Here is a 17,823-nt window from a genome sequence, read left to right as displayed (position 1 = left end):
AATCTTCGCTTCTCGCTGGGCCCTGCGGACTAGTCCTGCCTGCTCACTTTGGGGAGAGGATCTGGAGACGAGGGCGTCCGAATCCAACCCTGAGCCTCCTCCTCCCTTATTATAATATGCAAAGAAAGGAAGGTGGGGGTGGTAGGACCGGGGGGGCGGTATGCGAAAAAGAAAATCCTGCTACAACGCCCCCCCCCTCACTCCGACCTTGCATACGTTGCTGCAAAGCACGACACAAGAGAGACATTTAAGAATGTGCAATGGACTCCGATTACTGGAGGTTTTCCTCCCCCCGCTACTTCCAGCCATTACTTGCTGAGCTCTAGGGAGATCTTTATCAGCCTGTCTCTGATCGATTCCGAGAGAGAGAGAGATCTGCCTGCAGAGTCGAGGCAGCGCCAAAGGGGGCTGGCAGAGGAGGAAGAGGGAAGGGGGGCGGGGATAAGAGGGGCAGTCGCAGGGGGAGGGAGCAAGGCTGCGGGGGTTGCCAGAGCCCTCCTCTCCGCCCCCGATCGCAGCCAGCCCTTTCTAGCCCCCGGCCAGCCTTGCTTGCGCTTGGGGAAGACCGACTTGGAGTTAGATTTTTATGCATATTTGTTTTCTCTTACCTCCCGCGCCGCCGCCGCCGCCGCCACCGTACCATCCGGCCCGATTCCCTTTCTGCTCGCTTTCGTTTTAAAAGACTTGAGAAGACGCGGAGGGGGTGTGGGTGAAACCCCAAAAAGGAACGAAGGAAGAAAAGAAAGCAAGCAGAGGGAAAATGGTGCATGATCGCGAAGGGGAGAGGGGCGATTTTCTCTCGCTTTGGGGGATCGAAGAGCTGCTGGTTCCCAAGAGGGCGCCCACCGACCGGGGCTAAGGAGTTCGCCTCTTCCCTCCCGTTCGCATTATAAACACTGGTCGGTGGTGGCATCCTGGCTCCTTCCCTGGAGGGACGGCTTCCCAAGATTTGAAATTCGTTGCTTCTCGGTTGGAAAAGGCTCGGAGGATGTTGGTGTGGAGTTGAAAAAATAAATAAATCCACAACCCGGTTCCCCCCTTTCCACGCATTTGCTTCCAGCTTTGGCGTAGAAGAAGCGTTTGAACTCCTTCTTTTGTTTGGGAAGTTTTCTGCCCCCTTTCCCCCCCTTCATTCGCCCTGCGTTTGCTGAACCCGAGGGGGGGGCGAGAGAAAGAGAGAAGAAAAAGGACTCGGGAAGCCACCATGGCGTCTGTTTTTACCAATGGACCCTGCAACCCAAGCGAAGCCGAAGTGGTTCACCTCTCCAGGAGCTTGGAAGTGGGCACCGTGATGACTTTGTTTTACTCCAAAAAGTCCCAAAGGCCAGAAAGGAAAACGTTCCAGGTGAAGCTGGAGACCAGGCAGATCATTTGGAGCAGGGGATCGGACAAAATCGAAGGCGCAAGTAAGTTGTCTGGCGTATGAAAACACACACACACACACACACACACATTTTAGGGAGCAGCGCCTGAGTGGAATGTGATGAGCATTTTCATCCATTTTTTTGACGCTTTATAGTACTTCGAGTGTTGAGGCTGGAGTCCTGGAGGGGGGGGGGAACTGGGGAAGAAGCTCCATTTGCCACAACTGGACTTACTTGCAAGTAAATTACTTGCAAGGCATAGCTCCTGCTTGAATGAACTCTCCCTCTAATGTAGGGGATGCAGCTGATTGTCTTAATAAATTAACAGATGCATGCATATTACTCCACCCCTGCCCTCATGTAATGCTTTCTTGGTTTTGCAAATCCACAAATGTTTAGCACACAAATGGGCTTTTAAAAAATCTGGTCACCTAGGGAAATCCTTACTCACTATAGCGATGACTGGCTAGTGGTGATTTACATGCCTAATTTTTGTAAGAGTCATTTGTTCTAGGGCAGCTATGGTGAACCTGCGACCTTGTTGTCAGACTCCCAACTCCCATCAGCCCCAGCCAGCAGAGTCAATAGTCAGGGATGATGGGAGTTGCAGTCCAACAACATCTGGGGCCCCAACAGCTGGAGGGTCACAGCTTCCCCATCTTGGTCCTAGAATAACGTAGGCTTGGGTTATTTTATGAGTTGTTTTGTGCAAGAACCGTCCCAGAGCAACTTGCTCCATGGTGGCTTATACAAAGAAAAATCCAACAACATTTACAGTGGTAATATATATTAAAAGTGACCAACAATTATACTGCCTTAAAAAGAAAAGAAAAAATTCTTCCCATTCACCAAAAGGATAACCACCTCCAAACCCAAGAGATTGCCCATGAAAATAGCAGCAAGTACCGCGACAATGTTAGCACCCAAAAACCTGGTAGAACAAAAATGCCTTTGACTGAGGATGTAAATGTTGCTGAGTTTTCCTGAGGTGACCATTCCACAAAGGGGAGTCTGCCACTGAAAAGGCCCTGTCTCTCTTCTCCCAGAGAATGGCCTCAGATAACTTTTTTGGGGCTCATTATTGTAGAAACATCCGTCAGTGAGCTTTTGGGGTCCTAATAATAATAATAATAAGAATACAGTGGTACCTCAGATTACATACGCTTCAGGTTACATACGCTTCAGGTTACGGACTCCGCTAACCCAGAAATATTACCTTGGGTTAAGAACATTGCTTCAGGATAAGAACAGAAATCGTCCGGCGGCTGCGCGGCAGCAGCGGTAGGCCCCACTAGCTACAGTGGTGCTTCAGGTTAAGAACAGTTTCAGGTTAAGAACAGACCTCCGGAATGAATTAAGTACGTAACCAGAGGTACCACTGTAATAATAATAATAATATTATTAATAATAATTTATTTATTTATTTATACCCCACCCACCTGGCTGGGTTTTCCCAGACACTCTGGGCGGCTTCCAGCAAAATATTAAAACACAATAGTCCTTCAGATATTAAAAGCTTCCCTAAATAGGGTTGCCTTCAGATGTCTTCTAAAAGTCCCAAGCCATGAAAAACTTTATATGTCAAAACCAGCACTTTAAATTGGACTTGGGAGCAATTTAGCAACCAGTGCAGCCACACCATAATGGGTGTGATCTAGTCTGAGTGCCTAGTTCATATTCATAATCTGGCTGCTGAATTCTGCTGTGTTCTTCCTCTGGCACAAAGGTTACTGGCCGATCTTGGGCCAGTAAGTATATCTCAGCCCAGTTTATCCCATGGGATTATTCTGAGGATATGAAAATACTTCTCTTCCTACAACACATAATTTATGGCATTCCCTGCTCCACAATGCGGAGATGTTTGTGGGCTTCACTTTGTAGGAGACCAGGAGCCTCATGCCCAGTGGAATTATAAAACACAGGGGAAAAAATCAGTTTAGAAATCAGTGGTAAATCCAGGGGAGATTTGAATGGTTCTGTCTGCCATCTTGATTTTTAAAAGCATCCAATTGTATCCCAAATATGGACAATATCCTGCTCCTCGATCTCAGGAACCATCATGCAAAATTTCTTAAGAGGTGTCCAAATGCATAGAGAACAGCCTTTCTAAAATATACTGCAGAGTAGACAAACTCATGGTTTATCAGTGGTGGTTATCTATAATGGGTAAATAGAACCTCTGGGTTCAGGGGCAGTGAACGCTGAATACCACTTTTTTTTGGGGGGGGGGTGTCCTGCTCAGGATCACATAACCTTGGTCCTTAAAGATCCGTACTTCATACCACCAAGCCTTATTCAAGATTCTGACATACAAAGCCCTGAATGGTTAGGACTGAGTTATCCGAAGGAGTGCCTCCCTGTCTGTATTGTCCTGGCTGTGATTTTGAGAGCTACTGCTTGTCATAGCATTGCCAAGTGAAATCTATGGGACAGAGCCTTCTCGGTGATGGCACCCTGGTGATGGAACAGCTTTATTGATGTATAGCTGCCACCAACTTTAGTTATTTTTCATCACTATCTGAAAACTTTTCTGTCAAGTCTTTGGGGACGTAATCCTCTAAAGCAGTGGTTCTCAACCTGTGGGTCCCCAGATGTTGTTGGACTACAACTCCCATCATCCTTGAGCTCTGGCCTTGCTAGTTAGGGGTGATGGGAGTTGTAGTTCAACAACATCTAGGGACCCACAGGTTGAGAAAGACTGCTCTAAAGGTTCTGGTGTGTACTGAGCGGAGGAGGTGAATGTTGCGTGGTCTGAACTGTGCAACATTGCTTCTGTTTTAATGCGTTGGTTGATTTTATGAAGTGCTGTATTTTTATGGTTGCTACCCACCCAGAGATCACTTGGTGATAAAGGGCAGGATATAAATTTTACAAATAAATTAAATACATAAATGGTGATGGGTGGTTATTATCTTCATACTCTGCTTGCTGACTTTTGAGAAAGATCTGGTTAACTACACTGAGAAACAGGAAGATGGGTGAGACCTTTAGTCGGATTCAGCAGGGTACTTGTATGATAGAAAAAATGTAGGGGTGTGTATGTTTGTGTAAGGGGGGAATCAATTATGCTTTCCTGATGATTAATAAATAGATAAGGCCCTAGTCATACATTTGTAAGGTGCCGTTATTTAACTGGTCCAACCATTGCTGTTGTAAAAGGTAATGCAGGTGTTTAGGTTTTACTGAAAGCAAGCTTACTCGGCCTGATGGTGAATTTTGTATCACCCTCAAAGGGTAGTACAAGTGTTTGGCATGCATATAATTCCAATATCCCCTTAGCTCAAACTATGGTGCACAGATTTGTATAGACACTTGCCAATGCAAGAATAACTTTTTTAAAAAATGCATTGTGTTGTAAGCATTCCCCTCCTTCCTGATGACATAAGTAGTCATGATCACCTAACCATTCCACAATTTTCCCACTTGCCCTGTTGATACATCAGAGCTGCAAGAGGAAAAGATATTTCCTGTTTTTCTCAAGTGATTGATATATATATATATAAATTTCATGGCAACTGGTTTTTGACTTGCACATTCTCAAGTTTGAATATTCTCTTGAAAGCTTTTTATAATTATTTTTTGGGGGGGAGATTCTAAAATTTAAATTGTAACACCTTTTTTAAAAAGTAAAGGGGAAAGTGCAGCTTTTGAAGCAATGTAAAGCTTCTGAAAGCTTTGAGTGCACGTTCGAACTGTGTAATTCCTGCAGGCAGGAAACAGTTAATTGCCTGGTTCTCTGTGGTGAGTAATATTTGTATCCAGGTGACAAGACAAGGAAGATTTTTTAAAATGGACGGTATTTTTTCTGCAGTGACTGCACAATAAATGAGTAAGGTATGCACAAGCAGATTGGCTAGTATAAATTTCAATGCATCAGTAACTTTTTTTGGATTTATTTTCAAGGCTAAGTTCCTCTGTCAGATACACTGTCTGTATATTTTCAAACTTAATTCATAGATCTTCCTCAGTGAACTTCCATTCATTGTTAGGTGCTTAAAGACTGCAGTATCCCATGTAATACAAATATTATTTTCTGTGAAGCTGCCTTTTTTATCAGTACCTTCTGCTTCCATGTTCTCTGGAATGTAGAGAGATAGTTGACAACTCTTCAGTTTAATTTGTTCCCCGTTTGTCCCTGCAGGGAGGTCCTTCATACATGAAATGTGGAGGTCTGGGGTTCTTGAATCTCATGCCAGATAAAATCTAGGTAGTGAGCAATTGAGATAGCAACACTCTCTTTTCCGTCTTTCCTTGAGCTAGATATCACTCAGCAAAACGTCTTGTTGCACCTTCAAGACAGATAGATACACTGTGGCATAACATTTATTTATTGCGGTGTGTGTAGAAATAGAAACAGAAAGACACCTAAATGTAAGAATACAGTTTATGGCATTTCATGCTTTTGGACCTCACTGTTTACATCCCTCCCGCTTTGTACTTGTGCATGTTTGTTTGTTTGAGTGAGTGAGAGAGATTAAAAATATATATACATAATCTTCACCAACTAAAGACAACAGTTCATGCATCTGAGTCAGTGGGCTCTGCCACAATAAATTTGCTGATTTTTAAAATGCTTTTTTCCTCTTGCTCTTTTTTTGTTTCTGAAGTAGACTATCACAGCTACCCTTCCTGGAAATGACAAAATAAGAAATGCTAATCTCTAGAGATTAACTATTAGTCACCAATTTATCAGCCTTGCAAGCAAATTTTTTTTTTCCTCTGCAGGATGGTGGATTGATTAGCTGTAATCCTTTTGTAAAACCTGCGAGTTGGGCCTTTAATCATTCTAATTTAATATCTCTATCCAAGCTTCATGTGCATTAATTTGGGGGTGGGGGTAGGGAGCAGGCAACAGGCCAGATTTCCAGAGGAAGAGATTTAAAATGGGATGTGTCCTTTGCGCCTCTTCATTATTGTCATGGAGGTTTTTTTGTAGGCTTCAGTGTGGGGAGTAATTTTCCTTCTTTACAGCATTGAGCTGTGATTGACGGGGTCCTATTTCTCTTTCTCACAGTTGTTTTGCTTTCAATTCCATGAGCGGATGGAATTCCTCCATGAGGAGGAAAGATGACCATGAAATGGTTGGTTTAGCATTATTTCTGAATCCAGGACCATGGTTTCTTTTGCCCAAACCACTGTGATCACTAGCTGTTTTGAAGCCATGGCTTGCTGTTGGCTTAGTGAGCATAATTTTTTGGGTGGAACAAACCGTGTTCAGACATAACTACAGTGGTACCTCGGGTTACATACGCTTCAGGTTACAGATTCCGCTAACCGAGAAATAGTACCTCGGGTTAAGAACTTTGCTTCAGGATGAGAACAGAAATCGCACAACGACGGCGCGGCGGCAGTGGGAGGCACCATTAGCTAAAGTGGTACCTCAGGTTAAGAACAGTTTCAGGTTCAGAACGGACCTCCAGAACGAATTAAGTTCTTAACCCGAGATACCACTGTGTGGTTTAATGGACAATGTTTTCTGGCTTAGTGCTATGTGTGAAAGTGGCCAAAAATGCTTGAATAAAGGCGAAGAAGCATTGTATGTCAGCACTGTAGAGCAGTACAAATGCTATCCACCTATCCAATGGCTGTGCATAGCACTTTGTCATGGTGAACTTTTCAAGATGTGTGTCAGATTAATGATTTCCCTTGCAAAGAATTGCTTGCTTGCTGAGGTGAGGAATATCCATGAGGGTGGCCCATAGGTCTGCAACTTTCTGGAGTAAGGTGAGGTCTTCTAAAGGAGAAAACTGTGAACTGTGGTTTCGAGGCTAGTTTATACGTGGATGTATTAACTGATTCCAGTGGAAAGGTCTATGGCTGAAATGATAAAAATGGTTCCCCCACTCTGCCAGTGGTTGCATCTGGGATGGCTGCTCGTTCACACAAATTGCTACTCAACAGGAGACAGTGCTGTCCACCAACCTGGATGGCTTTCAAAGAGGATTGGACAAATTCATGGAGGAGAAGCCTATCAAGGGCCAGTAGCCATGATAGCTCTTCTTTGCCTCCACAGCCAGAAGCAATAATGCTTCTGAATACCAGTTCCTGAAAGCCACAAAGGGAGAGAATGCTCTTGTACTCTGGTCCTGCTTGCAGGTTTCCTATGGGCATGTGGTGGGCCGTCATGGGAGAGAGCAGGATGCTGGACTAGATATGCCATTGGTGTGATCCTGCCATCCCCTACTTATGTTCTTAAGCACCACTCCTCTTACGTAGCATGCCAGTCAGTAATGCAGGGCACGTGTGTGTGTGTGTGTGTGTGTGTGTGTGTGTTTCAAGCATTGCAGCCTAATCCTCACCTGCCTTTAGCTTCCATGTATTTGAAAGGAAAAGACCAGATTGGAAACATTTCCATTGCCTTTTCTGGTGCAGTAGATGGGTGTGCTTGATGTAACACCTAGAAAAGGAAGAATACTAAAATTAGTAAATGATGACAGATGCTAGTATCCTTTGTGCTAGGGTACCTGAACTTGGGAACAGTTGTGGTCCTATCTTCACTTGTTCTGCTTTTTGCAGTGATTTAATAAAGTAGGCCTTCTTCTATGATGGCCTTAGAATGCATTGATATGAATATCAGTGGCTAAATGTAAGAATGAGCTTTGTATTATCAGAGGCATTAAGGAATACTGTGTGTTCTGTCTTGTGCTTAAGCTGTATACACTTTTGTTGTTGTTGAAAGGCTGTCTGTCTAGTCTAGGGGTTGGCAGACTAAGGCCTAGGGGCCGGATGCGGCCCCCCAGGCTCACAAATCTGGCCTGCACTGTGAAGGCAGAACCCGCCGCGAAGCCAAGACTCCTGGCGATGGTGATGGGAGGAAGAAGCTGAGCGGCGGCAACTCTGCCAATCAAACACCGCACCTGGTTTACCTCAACGCAGCATTGGGACGTCTCTGCCAATCAGAATCCATGCCTGGTTTGATTGGCAGAGCCGCTGCCGCTCAGCCTGTTCCTCCCACTGCCACTGTCCTGGTGCTCCTGTGGGTCACAGAGCAGTGTGGACAAGCTCGCTCTGCCTACCCGCTTCACTAGAAGCAGTGGCAGTGGTGGCGGCGGTGGTGGCAGCCCCTGGGGAGGTAAGCACAGCGCCTTCTTTCTCTAGGCGGGGAGGAAGTGCGTTTCATGCCACCGCCACCAGCCCTTTGACGAGTGAGGCAGGCAGCTGGAGCTGGGGTGTGTGTGTGGGGGGGAGGAGGACTACTTGCCCCCCTCTCAGTGTGCATAGAAATTCATTTTTGAAATATATGGAGAGAGTGAGAGTGAGAGAGAGTCCGGCCCTCCACAAGGTCTGAGGGACAGTGGACTGGCCCCCTGTGGAAAAAGTTTGCTGACCCCGGTCTAGTCTTTTTGTTTTCAAGCCCTAATACCCAGTGCTCTGGATTCTGTCTGAGGAGTGAAAGTTAAGCCATGGGGTCCAGTGCTTGATCTACTCTCTCTTTCTACTCATCCAGCATATCCTATCCCTCCTTTTCAGGGTTTACATTGCTGAAGAGCATCAAACGGCTGTTTGTGTGATGACACTATAATAGGAAATACTTTAAACTACTGCAATGAATAAGGCTCTTTTATCCCCAATGACTTCAGGGATATATTGTGGGCGATAGCAGTCCAAGGGCCAGTGCAGCTGTATCTGTTTTGGTGCCCCACAAGGTATTGTCCTCCTTCCCCTTATAGTTGAGGGAAGAGGCCTGCAGAGTATTGATGATGCTTCATTAAATATATCATTAAAAGCAGTGCTGTGGCCTGTTTGGCTGCAGGACTGCCCCACATTAATGATCAACATCCATCACAGGTCTACATGTGCTGTGCTTACTCTTAAGACAACCTTTCGTAGGGCTACTCCACGCAAGATGCCCAGCCAAGCACTTAGCTGAGAAAAGGATGCACAGGAGCAGAAAGCAAGTGAGAGGGTCTTCTCTTTAATAAATCGATTGCCACTTTGCTGTGCAACTGGCTGCAGAATCCATATCTCTGATAACAGTGCCTCTCACTTGCTTGACTGCTGGATCATTTTGAGCCATTCTCTGCTCTGCTAGGCCCTTCATCACTATAGCAACAGACTGGAAGTAGCACCACTTATTTTAAAATAGGAGTATTATTTTTCCACACTATTCGTGTGCGTAGCTGGGCCAGTTTGTCACTGCATTTGCGCTTAGTTGCTGGTTGTGTTGATTGCATGGGAAGATTGTGGAGACCTTTGGTCCTGTCCTTTACAGAATATGCTAGGCTTCCATTTTCAGTAGTTCATCTAAACAGGGGTGGCTAACCTGTGCTCATCCAGACTCTTCTGAACTACAACTCCCATGATCCCCCACAATTGGGTATGTTGGCCCGAGTTCAGCTGCATCAGGAGGGCTACAGGCTTCCCATCGCTGAGCTAAAGTAATCTTCCATTTGTATCTTCTGTGATGTAAAAGTGCATGGCTGAATTGAGATGATGGATTGGCTATATGAGTGGCAGGTGTGTACACTCCCTCCTCCCCTTCTGCTGTACGTCAAGGGAGGAGATTAAGCAATTCTGCTTCTAATTACCAACAAGATACCTTTCTGTCTGCATGTGATAAACCATGGTTTGCATCAACCATCGTTTGTCCTCAAAGCAAGATACAACTATGGAGAAGGGAAGGAGGCAGCATGTTACCCTGAAGCTCACTGTTGTTTGTTCTTGGGCCTCCAAACCATGGTTCGGATAATAGTCTAAACATGACCATTCCCTTTCTTCACTCCCAGAGCAAAAATGTCTTGCTGTCGAGAATCCCGTTTGCTGCTTGCGAGAATTGAGTGGGTGATGGAAGAAGTCTCAGAGTGCTTGTATCGTGGGAAACCGGGTGAATTATGCAAGCCTCCAGCTGAGTCTGTACAAAAGAAAGCCAGCGCAAAAGTTAAAATGAAGCAGTTATGAATCCTGGACTGACCAAATAATCTTAGCCATAAAACGCTGTTGTAGGCAGCTGTGGGTCCTGACTGCCAGATGAGTGGTCTCAAGTTGCTCTTCTCCAAACGCTGTGGAAACCTCTTAAGCAAGCAGAAACTTTCTTCTTTGTGAGACTGGCTGAAACCTCTTAGCAGATGTTCAGTAATCAGTTACAGGTCAAATAAAATCTGCATTAGGAAAGTTGCTTTTAAGTGCCCTTACATATTTTAAAAACAGAGGTGTTTTTGATTTATTTTGTTTTTCAACATCTGAGTCGTAAGGCAGCGTTTAAAATGCTGCTTAGTATTGAGTGTCATCTGAGTCCTCCTCCCTTTTCTGGATGCTGCTAATATAGTTCCTGTAAGAATATCTCTGCTTTTTAATGCAAGGTGATGCTGTGGGTTAAACCACAGAGCCTAGCGCTTGCCAATCAGAAGGTCGGCGGTTCGAATCCCCACGATGGGGTGAGCTCCCGTTGCTCGGTCCCTGCTCCTGCCAACCTAGCAGTTCGAAAGCACATCAAACTGCAAGTAGATAAATAGGTACCGCTCTGGCGGGAAGGTAAACAGCGTTTCCATGTGCTGCTCTGGTTTGCCAGAAGCGGCTTAATCCTGCTGGCCACATGACTCAGAAGCTGTACGCCGGCTTCCTCAGCCAGTAAAGCGAGATGAGCACCGCAACCCCAGAGTCATCCGCAAGTGGACCTAACGGTCAGGGGTCCCTTTATCCTTTACCTAGAGAACCTTTTCAGGAAGTCTTCCAGGTGGGTGGCCCAAGGTGGGTGGGACCAGAGGCAAAGTGACTCTTAGCTTTATGCTACAGATGTTTCTATGCCCACTCTCCATCCTCCATCTGAGCAAGCAAGAAGAATGATCATAGTTCAAGAATATACAGAAGTACTTAAGGAGGGTATGGAGCAAGGCCAATGAGAGGTGTGGCCAGGAAGGATGCCCAAGGGTCAGACAGAGAAATCTCAAGGGATGCATTCAGCTCCTAGGATTAAGGTTCCCAATGCCTGCTCAACACAGACTCCTAACACAAAATGATGCCAGTAATTTAATCAATTTTCTTGGGTTTTCTGTTGACCGTATTTCCTTTGGTTAATGCATCTGAAGAAAGACTATAGCTGAAGAGAGCAGAAATGGCAAACTAACTCTAAAAACAATAAGGTGCTTTCCCCCTCAAATGACCCAGTAGCAATATCTTTGTTAGATTCTTGTTTGTCTTTCTTTAGCCACATCAAGTAATTTCCCCACCCATTGTCCCATTTCTGAACTCCTTCAACATAGAGGTTGCTTTCAGTGGTCTGAAGGAGCATAGTTTGTGTATTTCACTGAAGAAGAAGATACCAAAGCTTGTTCCCAATATGGTGGCATTTGCAGTGTGTCAGGATTTGGTACAACCCAACCCACACAACTGAATAATGGTTGCAATTTGATTGAAAAAGTCCAATTCCTGGCCTTTCAAGACGTTGTTAGATGAGTGTTAAGATTTCTTGGACATGTTCATAACATGCCTGTTCTTGTGGCTTAAATTATTATTGAATCTTACTCTAGTCTTTAAGCCACATTGAGCTTTGGGAAAGCAGCGTAAAATGCACTGAACAGTTCTTTACCTGTAAGTTTTGGAAAGTCAATTGTTTCCCACACATTTTAGCACCTCTTAAGATATCTTACGCAAAGTTTGCATGCTGGTTTCTGACATCAAAGAGCAGGTTTTCATCTGCACTTATATTCAGTTCGTTGCCACTTATATTCAGTTCGTTTTGAATCAAGATATTGAAATGAATCTTTCAAAACTTTTAACTACAGATTTGAAACCTGCACTAATGTTTTTTGAATTCTGGAAGAATGCCAGGTAAAAGACTTATAGCCTTTTTTTAATTTGTAAAGTGGGTTGCAGCATAGTTCTCCCTTAGAAGAAGACCCTTGTTCTCTGTGGGATGCTGAGGTTGTGAAATAGTGACTAACAGAATAACCCTTTCAAGTCTGACTCTCTGCCAGTGGACAATATTACTTCTTTACTAACCATACAGTCCAATCCCTTGCTGACTCAGAAGTCAGCCCTGCTGATCAGCACAAGGCTTCCTCTCAAATTAAAATTCTGTGAAGAAGATTGCAAGATTTGTGACTTGGTGTCCCATAATTTCTTCCCAGCTCTCTCTGTTACTAATATGTATGAAGAAGTATGAAAATGTGTATATGTTCCTCATAAGACCAACTAAGAGTCATGTGTTCTCTCTGGGAAATGACCATGTCTGTTGGTTACATAAATGTAGGCGTAAGTAGTATCTCTGTCTAATATGGAAAGTGGTGCAGATACTGGAGAGGAAGAGAGGAGGTGGGTTCTATCTCAGTTGGAAGATACAGGCTGAAGGCAGCTGCTGGGATGGATTTTTTTTCCTGTTTACATACTGGGAGAGGTGCCAAATGGTGATGGAAAGCAAAAAAACCGCTTTACCATTGCCTCTGTGTGTGTATGCGCATACACATTTGTATGTGATTTGTTTGGTTTTTTCTTTATCTTTTGGAGAGCATGTGCCTATCAGAAAGAGAGCTCAAGATTTCTGGAATCTCAAAAGCTGCAGTGCTTCTATATTTTTTGATGCGTACTTATTATTTTCTGTCTTCCCCCACCCCCCTGCCTAGCCAACCACTGATACGATGCTTAACAGAGCAGCTTTCCTTTTGATAAATTGCTCTTCACCTGTTGATCCAGAGCAAGCCACTTTGCTGTCCCTCTGTGGGATTCCTGCGTGCACTTTCTGCTGCCAACGGACTTGTGGGGATTGGTAATTACAGTGCTCAAATCCCACAACCACCTCTTTCAATTGTGGCATGCGCACACACTCTTTTTTAAACACACACACACACACACACACTATGATGATGGAAATCATCTTACAGACATAATGACTGGAAGTGTTAGAATTTATGTTGCTTCATCTGCAACTGAAAATTGCTCACTCTGTCCTCTCGCTGGCATGGGGGTGGGGGCAGTAGCAGCAAGATACAAGAGAGATTAACAACAGTGAAAACTATGCAGTAGTGCATAGGATCTGATGCCGTGGTGGTAGGGGAAGCAGACAGCTCATTGGACCTGGCCCATTCTTGTCCCTTTGGACCATTGGCATTGACATAGCAATGGTTCGACCCATTCTCTGCTCTGCTGTGGCACAATGCTCTGGGGTTTTCTTCTTTTTCTAAAGGGAGTGGAAAATGAAGAGATTTTTAGTCGCAACTGGGACAGATCTCCCCACTTACCAGTGTGTAGGACATTGTTGTTTCTGAATATCTGCATCCCGCTTTTTTAACTGAAGCCTCAGCGAAGCTGCAAATAGCATTAAAACCAGAGACATAAGAGTAAAACATAGTACACAGACAACAAATTAAGCAGCAGGGACAGTAAACAAAACCTGCAGTTACAAAGAACTCAGCAAAACAGCCGGGGAAGCCTTCTACAAACCAGAGCACCCCAATGGCCTCTGAAAAACAACACTGCCTTCTCCTGGCATTGGAAGGCTAACAGGAAAAAAGGAGAATGAAATTGTCTCTCTCCTCGCCCCCCTAGTATTTTCAAGAATCCAAAGAAGGTCGTTGAGGAAGGTCTTCAGCAGGTTGCTTCTTATGGGAGGGGTTGGTCTTTTATCAGAGATAGTGCCATAGAATCAAGAGGCTGTGTACTAGCAACATACTCAAGTATAAGCTGACCTGAATATAAGTTTAGGCACCTACTTTTAGCACAAAAAACTGGGAAAACTTATTGACTCGAGTATAAGCTGGTTCATCACACCACAAACCTGGTGGTGGTGGTGGCAACGGTGGCAGAGGAAGAACAAGTAGGCCGAAAGGGCTCCTTTCGGGCTGCTTGTCCCTCCACCGCTGCTGCCCACCTCACTCGAGTATAAGCTGAGGGGGGCTTTTTCAGCATAAAAAAAATGTGCTGAAAAAGTCGGCTTATACTCGAGTATATATGGTAAGCTTTTGAAAAGCCATAAAACAAGGGTAGCCAGTGTTGTGCCTTACAGATGTTAGACTGCAACTCCCATCAGCCTCAGCTAGCATGGCCAGTGGTCAGGGATCATAGGAATTGCAGTCCAACGACATCTAGAAGGCACCACATACAGTGGTACCTCAGGTTAAGTACTTAATTCCTTCCGGAGGTCTGTACTTAACCTGAAACTGTTCTTAACCTGAAGCACCACTTTAGCTAATGGGGCCTCCCGCTGCGCCGCCGGAGCATGATTTCTGTTCTCACCCTGAAGCAAAGTTCTTAACCTGAGGTACTATTTCTGGGTTAGCGGAGTCTGTAACCTGAAGCTTATGTAACCTGAAGTGTATGTAACCCGAGGTACCATTGTATATATTTACCTCTGCCCTACCTTTTCTAAGCCTTACCTAGTGCATGGATTTTATAATATTCAATGTCTTCCAGTCTCAGTTCAGCCAGTCTTTTATATGTGGGTCTTGCCCACCTCAATCCAAACTGTAGTGATTAAATTGCTAAGTAATTCCTGATGGTCTCATGGGATTGTAGCATTGGTATATTACAGAATACTTTTTACTGGCACCCAAGGTAAGGCATCAGAGGTGATTCTTCGAATGATGCCAGCAATCTTTATTTCTGCATTAAGCTTGGATCTTTGCACATCCATCCATTTGAAAGTCATCTGCCCCAGGGAGGTACATTGGTAACATATCTGCCTTGTCCCTTTTGGCTTGGTGCCGCATAGTTGCTAAGGAAGGAGATAAGCATTGGAAACCGGCTGGTTTGCAACTAGTCTACTGTGAATCCACACGGTGGAGTAACTGGTGACGAAAAGCAGGGTGGCTTTGATTTAAATCAATTTAAATCACGATTTAAATCACTAGTCAGTAAGACTTGATTTAAATCATTTTTTTTAACAGAAAGACTCATTCTTGCTGGCATAATCTTAATCTTTACAACCAGAGGAAGGTTTCATTTTTGGACTAATACATTTTCAGAGTAGTTTTTACAGTTATATCAAAAATTACTGATTTGGTTATACTCTTAGAAATACATAGACAGATAATTATGAAATTATTGTGAGGTTTAGTAAGTTAACTTTATATTTGGACAACTTTTCTGCTGTACTTTATTGGAAGGAGAAGAATAATCATTTCCTTAATAACAGTTTAAACAATTTATTTAACTAAAGCAATAACATTATAGCATATTGTGATGGGACGATGAGCTGCTTGTGTGTAAAATCCTAGTCCCTCAGAGTTTGGTCAAGTTTGCAAACCTCTGTCTGTAACGGAGCCCCTTAAACGTGGCTCCGTCAGTCGCTGGCAGATTCCGACAGTGGTTGCTTTCGGAATCGCTTCCAACATAAAAGCTCCTTAACGGAAACACGTCTTCTGGACTCTCTGCGTGACAGTTTCCGGCGAGGAGTGGGTGTCCCTACAGGAGGTCCTGAAACCTCCCCACTGTTTTCGCTGGAAGTGTCTCTGAGCCATCCCTCCAGCTCCCTTTCCCTCAGCCCAGCTCCTCTCCCCCTACTGGTTCCCTCTTCAGCTGCTGAGTCTCTCCCAACCTGTGTGAGCCCTTTCACTTCCCTTCCTTCCGATGGCAGTTCCCTGACATCCACCTCCCCTCCAGGGCCCCCTTCATCCCCTCTCGCCCCCTCCTCTACGGGCGGTGAGGAGGCAAAACCCCGGAATGAACTTCCTTCATCTTCCGATGTCCCGAACACTTCTCTCCACCTGTTGCGGTTCCTGGTCTCGAAGTACTCCTCCTCCTCAGAGTCCATCTCCCCTTCCCCTTCCGATTCCGAGAATCCTTCCAACTCCTCCTCCTCATCGGTGGTCCCAAAGTATTCCCTCCGGAACCTCTCCACAGGCTGAGGTTTCCTTGGGAACCTTTGATGGAACGTTTCTATCAATACCTCGTCATTGATATCTTCTGCCATTACCCAAGTGTTTTCTGACTCCGGTTCTCCTTCCCACGCTACCAAATACTCCACCTGATCCCCCTTCCATCTGGCGTCGAGGATTTCTGCCACATGGCTGCTGCATTCCCTTTCTTCTATGACCGGTCCCCGAGTGGCCATCCCTTCTCGTCCCCCCTCATACGGTGACAGTAACGACCTGTGAAATACTGGGTGCAGTTTCATGTGGTTGGGTAACCGGAGCCTGAAAGCCACTGGGTTGACCTGTTGAATGACCTCAAAGGGACCCAATCTCCTGGGTCTTAATTTCTTACAACCTCCTTTGAACGGCAACCCTTGGGTTGACAGCCACACCCTATCTCCCACCCTTATGGTTTCACCTTCCCTTCGGTTCTTGTCTGCCTGCCTCTTGTATTCTTCCTTCGCCCTTTCTAAGTTGAGTTGGAGCTGACGATGGATTGCTTCCATTTCTTCTACAAAATGCTCGGCTGCCGGGACACCCCATCTCTCCCCTTCTCCCCCTGGGAAAGCCCTGGGATGACACCCATAATTAGCCAAGAAGGGGCTCATCCCTGTGGACACATTCTCGGCATTGTTGTAGGCAAATTCCGCCAGCGCCAACTTTTCTACCCAGTCATTCTCTCTGTCATTGACATAACACCTCAGGTATTGCTGGAGGACCCCGTTTGCTCTTTCCGCCTGCCCGTTGGTTTCAGGGTGCCGGGCAGTCGAAAAGTTGACCTCCACCTGCAGTAAGCTCATGAGCTTCCTCCAGAACCTGGAAGTAAATTGTTTTCCTCGGTCTGAGACCACCCTCAATGGCACCCCGTGCAACCTAAAAATGTGTTCTACAAATAACTTCGCTGTCTCTTCCGCCGTGACTGCATGCGAGCAGGCTACAAAGTGGCACATCTTTGTTAGTAGGTCTACCACCACCATGATGGCTGTTTTCCCCTTGGACTTCGGCAGATCAGTCATAAAATCTATCGACACTGCCTCCCAAGGTCGTTCTGGGGTTGGTAAGGGTTCTAATAGCCCCGCCGGTGCCCGCCTCTCCCCTTTGGCTCGCTGGCATTGCTCACACCCTCTTACATACTCCCGTACATCTTCCCTCACCTTAGGCCACCAAAATTCCCTGGTGACCAACCACATGGTTTTGTGTTGTCCAAAATGCCCCGCCGTGGGGCTGTCGTGCAACTGCTTGAGTACCCTCCCCCTTAAGTCTCCTTCAGGGATATACAGTGCCCCTTTGTAATACAAAGCTCCATTTCTTTCCTCGAAACCCCCTGGTTCCTCTCCCTCACCCCTAAGACCTCTGAGCTTATTCTGGGCGTATTCATCATTCTCTGTTTCCTCTACCAGTTCTCTTTGTCCCACCAATGCCGCCCCACACACCCAGCGGTCCTCTGGAATGACATGTCTCTCTTCGGGTGCTCCCTCCTCCTCCAAATATTCAGGTTTGCGTGAGAGAGCGTCCGCCCTAATGTTCTCTGGGCCTGGCACGTAACAAATCTCAAAGTTAAATTTGGAGAACTCCTGGGCCCATCTCACTTGCCGTTGGTTGAGCACTCGTGCCGTCCTCCAATACTCTAGGTTCTTGTGGTCAGTGCACACTTGCACCTTATGTTGTGCGCCAAT

The 17,823-nt window shown here is 45.4% G+C and overlaps 1 protein-coding gene across 2 annotated transcripts in view; it reads left to right on the top strand.

Moving 5' to 3' along the window:
* The first annotated feature begins 478 nt into the window (after positions 1-478).
* The window catches only part of PLCG1 (phospholipase C gamma 1), a 94,912-nt gene continuing 77,567 nt past the window's right edge, over positions 479-17,823 (top strand). The window contains exon 1 of one of the 2 annotated variants that reach the window (XM_081009207.1): positions 479-1,406. In XM_081009207.1, coding sequence (XP_080865333.1) covers positions 1,205-1,406 — 202 coding nt within the window. In that variant the 5' untranslated portion in view covers positions 479-1,204. The remainder of the gene's footprint in view (positions 1,407-17,823) is intronic. The other variant, XM_081009206.1, reaches the window with a different exon arrangement.

This window comes from Podarcis pityusensis (assembly GCF_964106645.2).
Source record: "Podarcis pityusensis genome assembly, chromosome: 6".
Classification (NCBI taxonomy): domain Eukaryota; kingdom Metazoa; phylum Chordata; class Lepidosauria; order Squamata; family Lacertidae; genus Podarcis; species Podarcis pityusensis.
The sequence above is the reverse complement of the archived record's forward strand: the minus strand, read 5'-3'. Positions and strand labels throughout refer to the sequence as shown.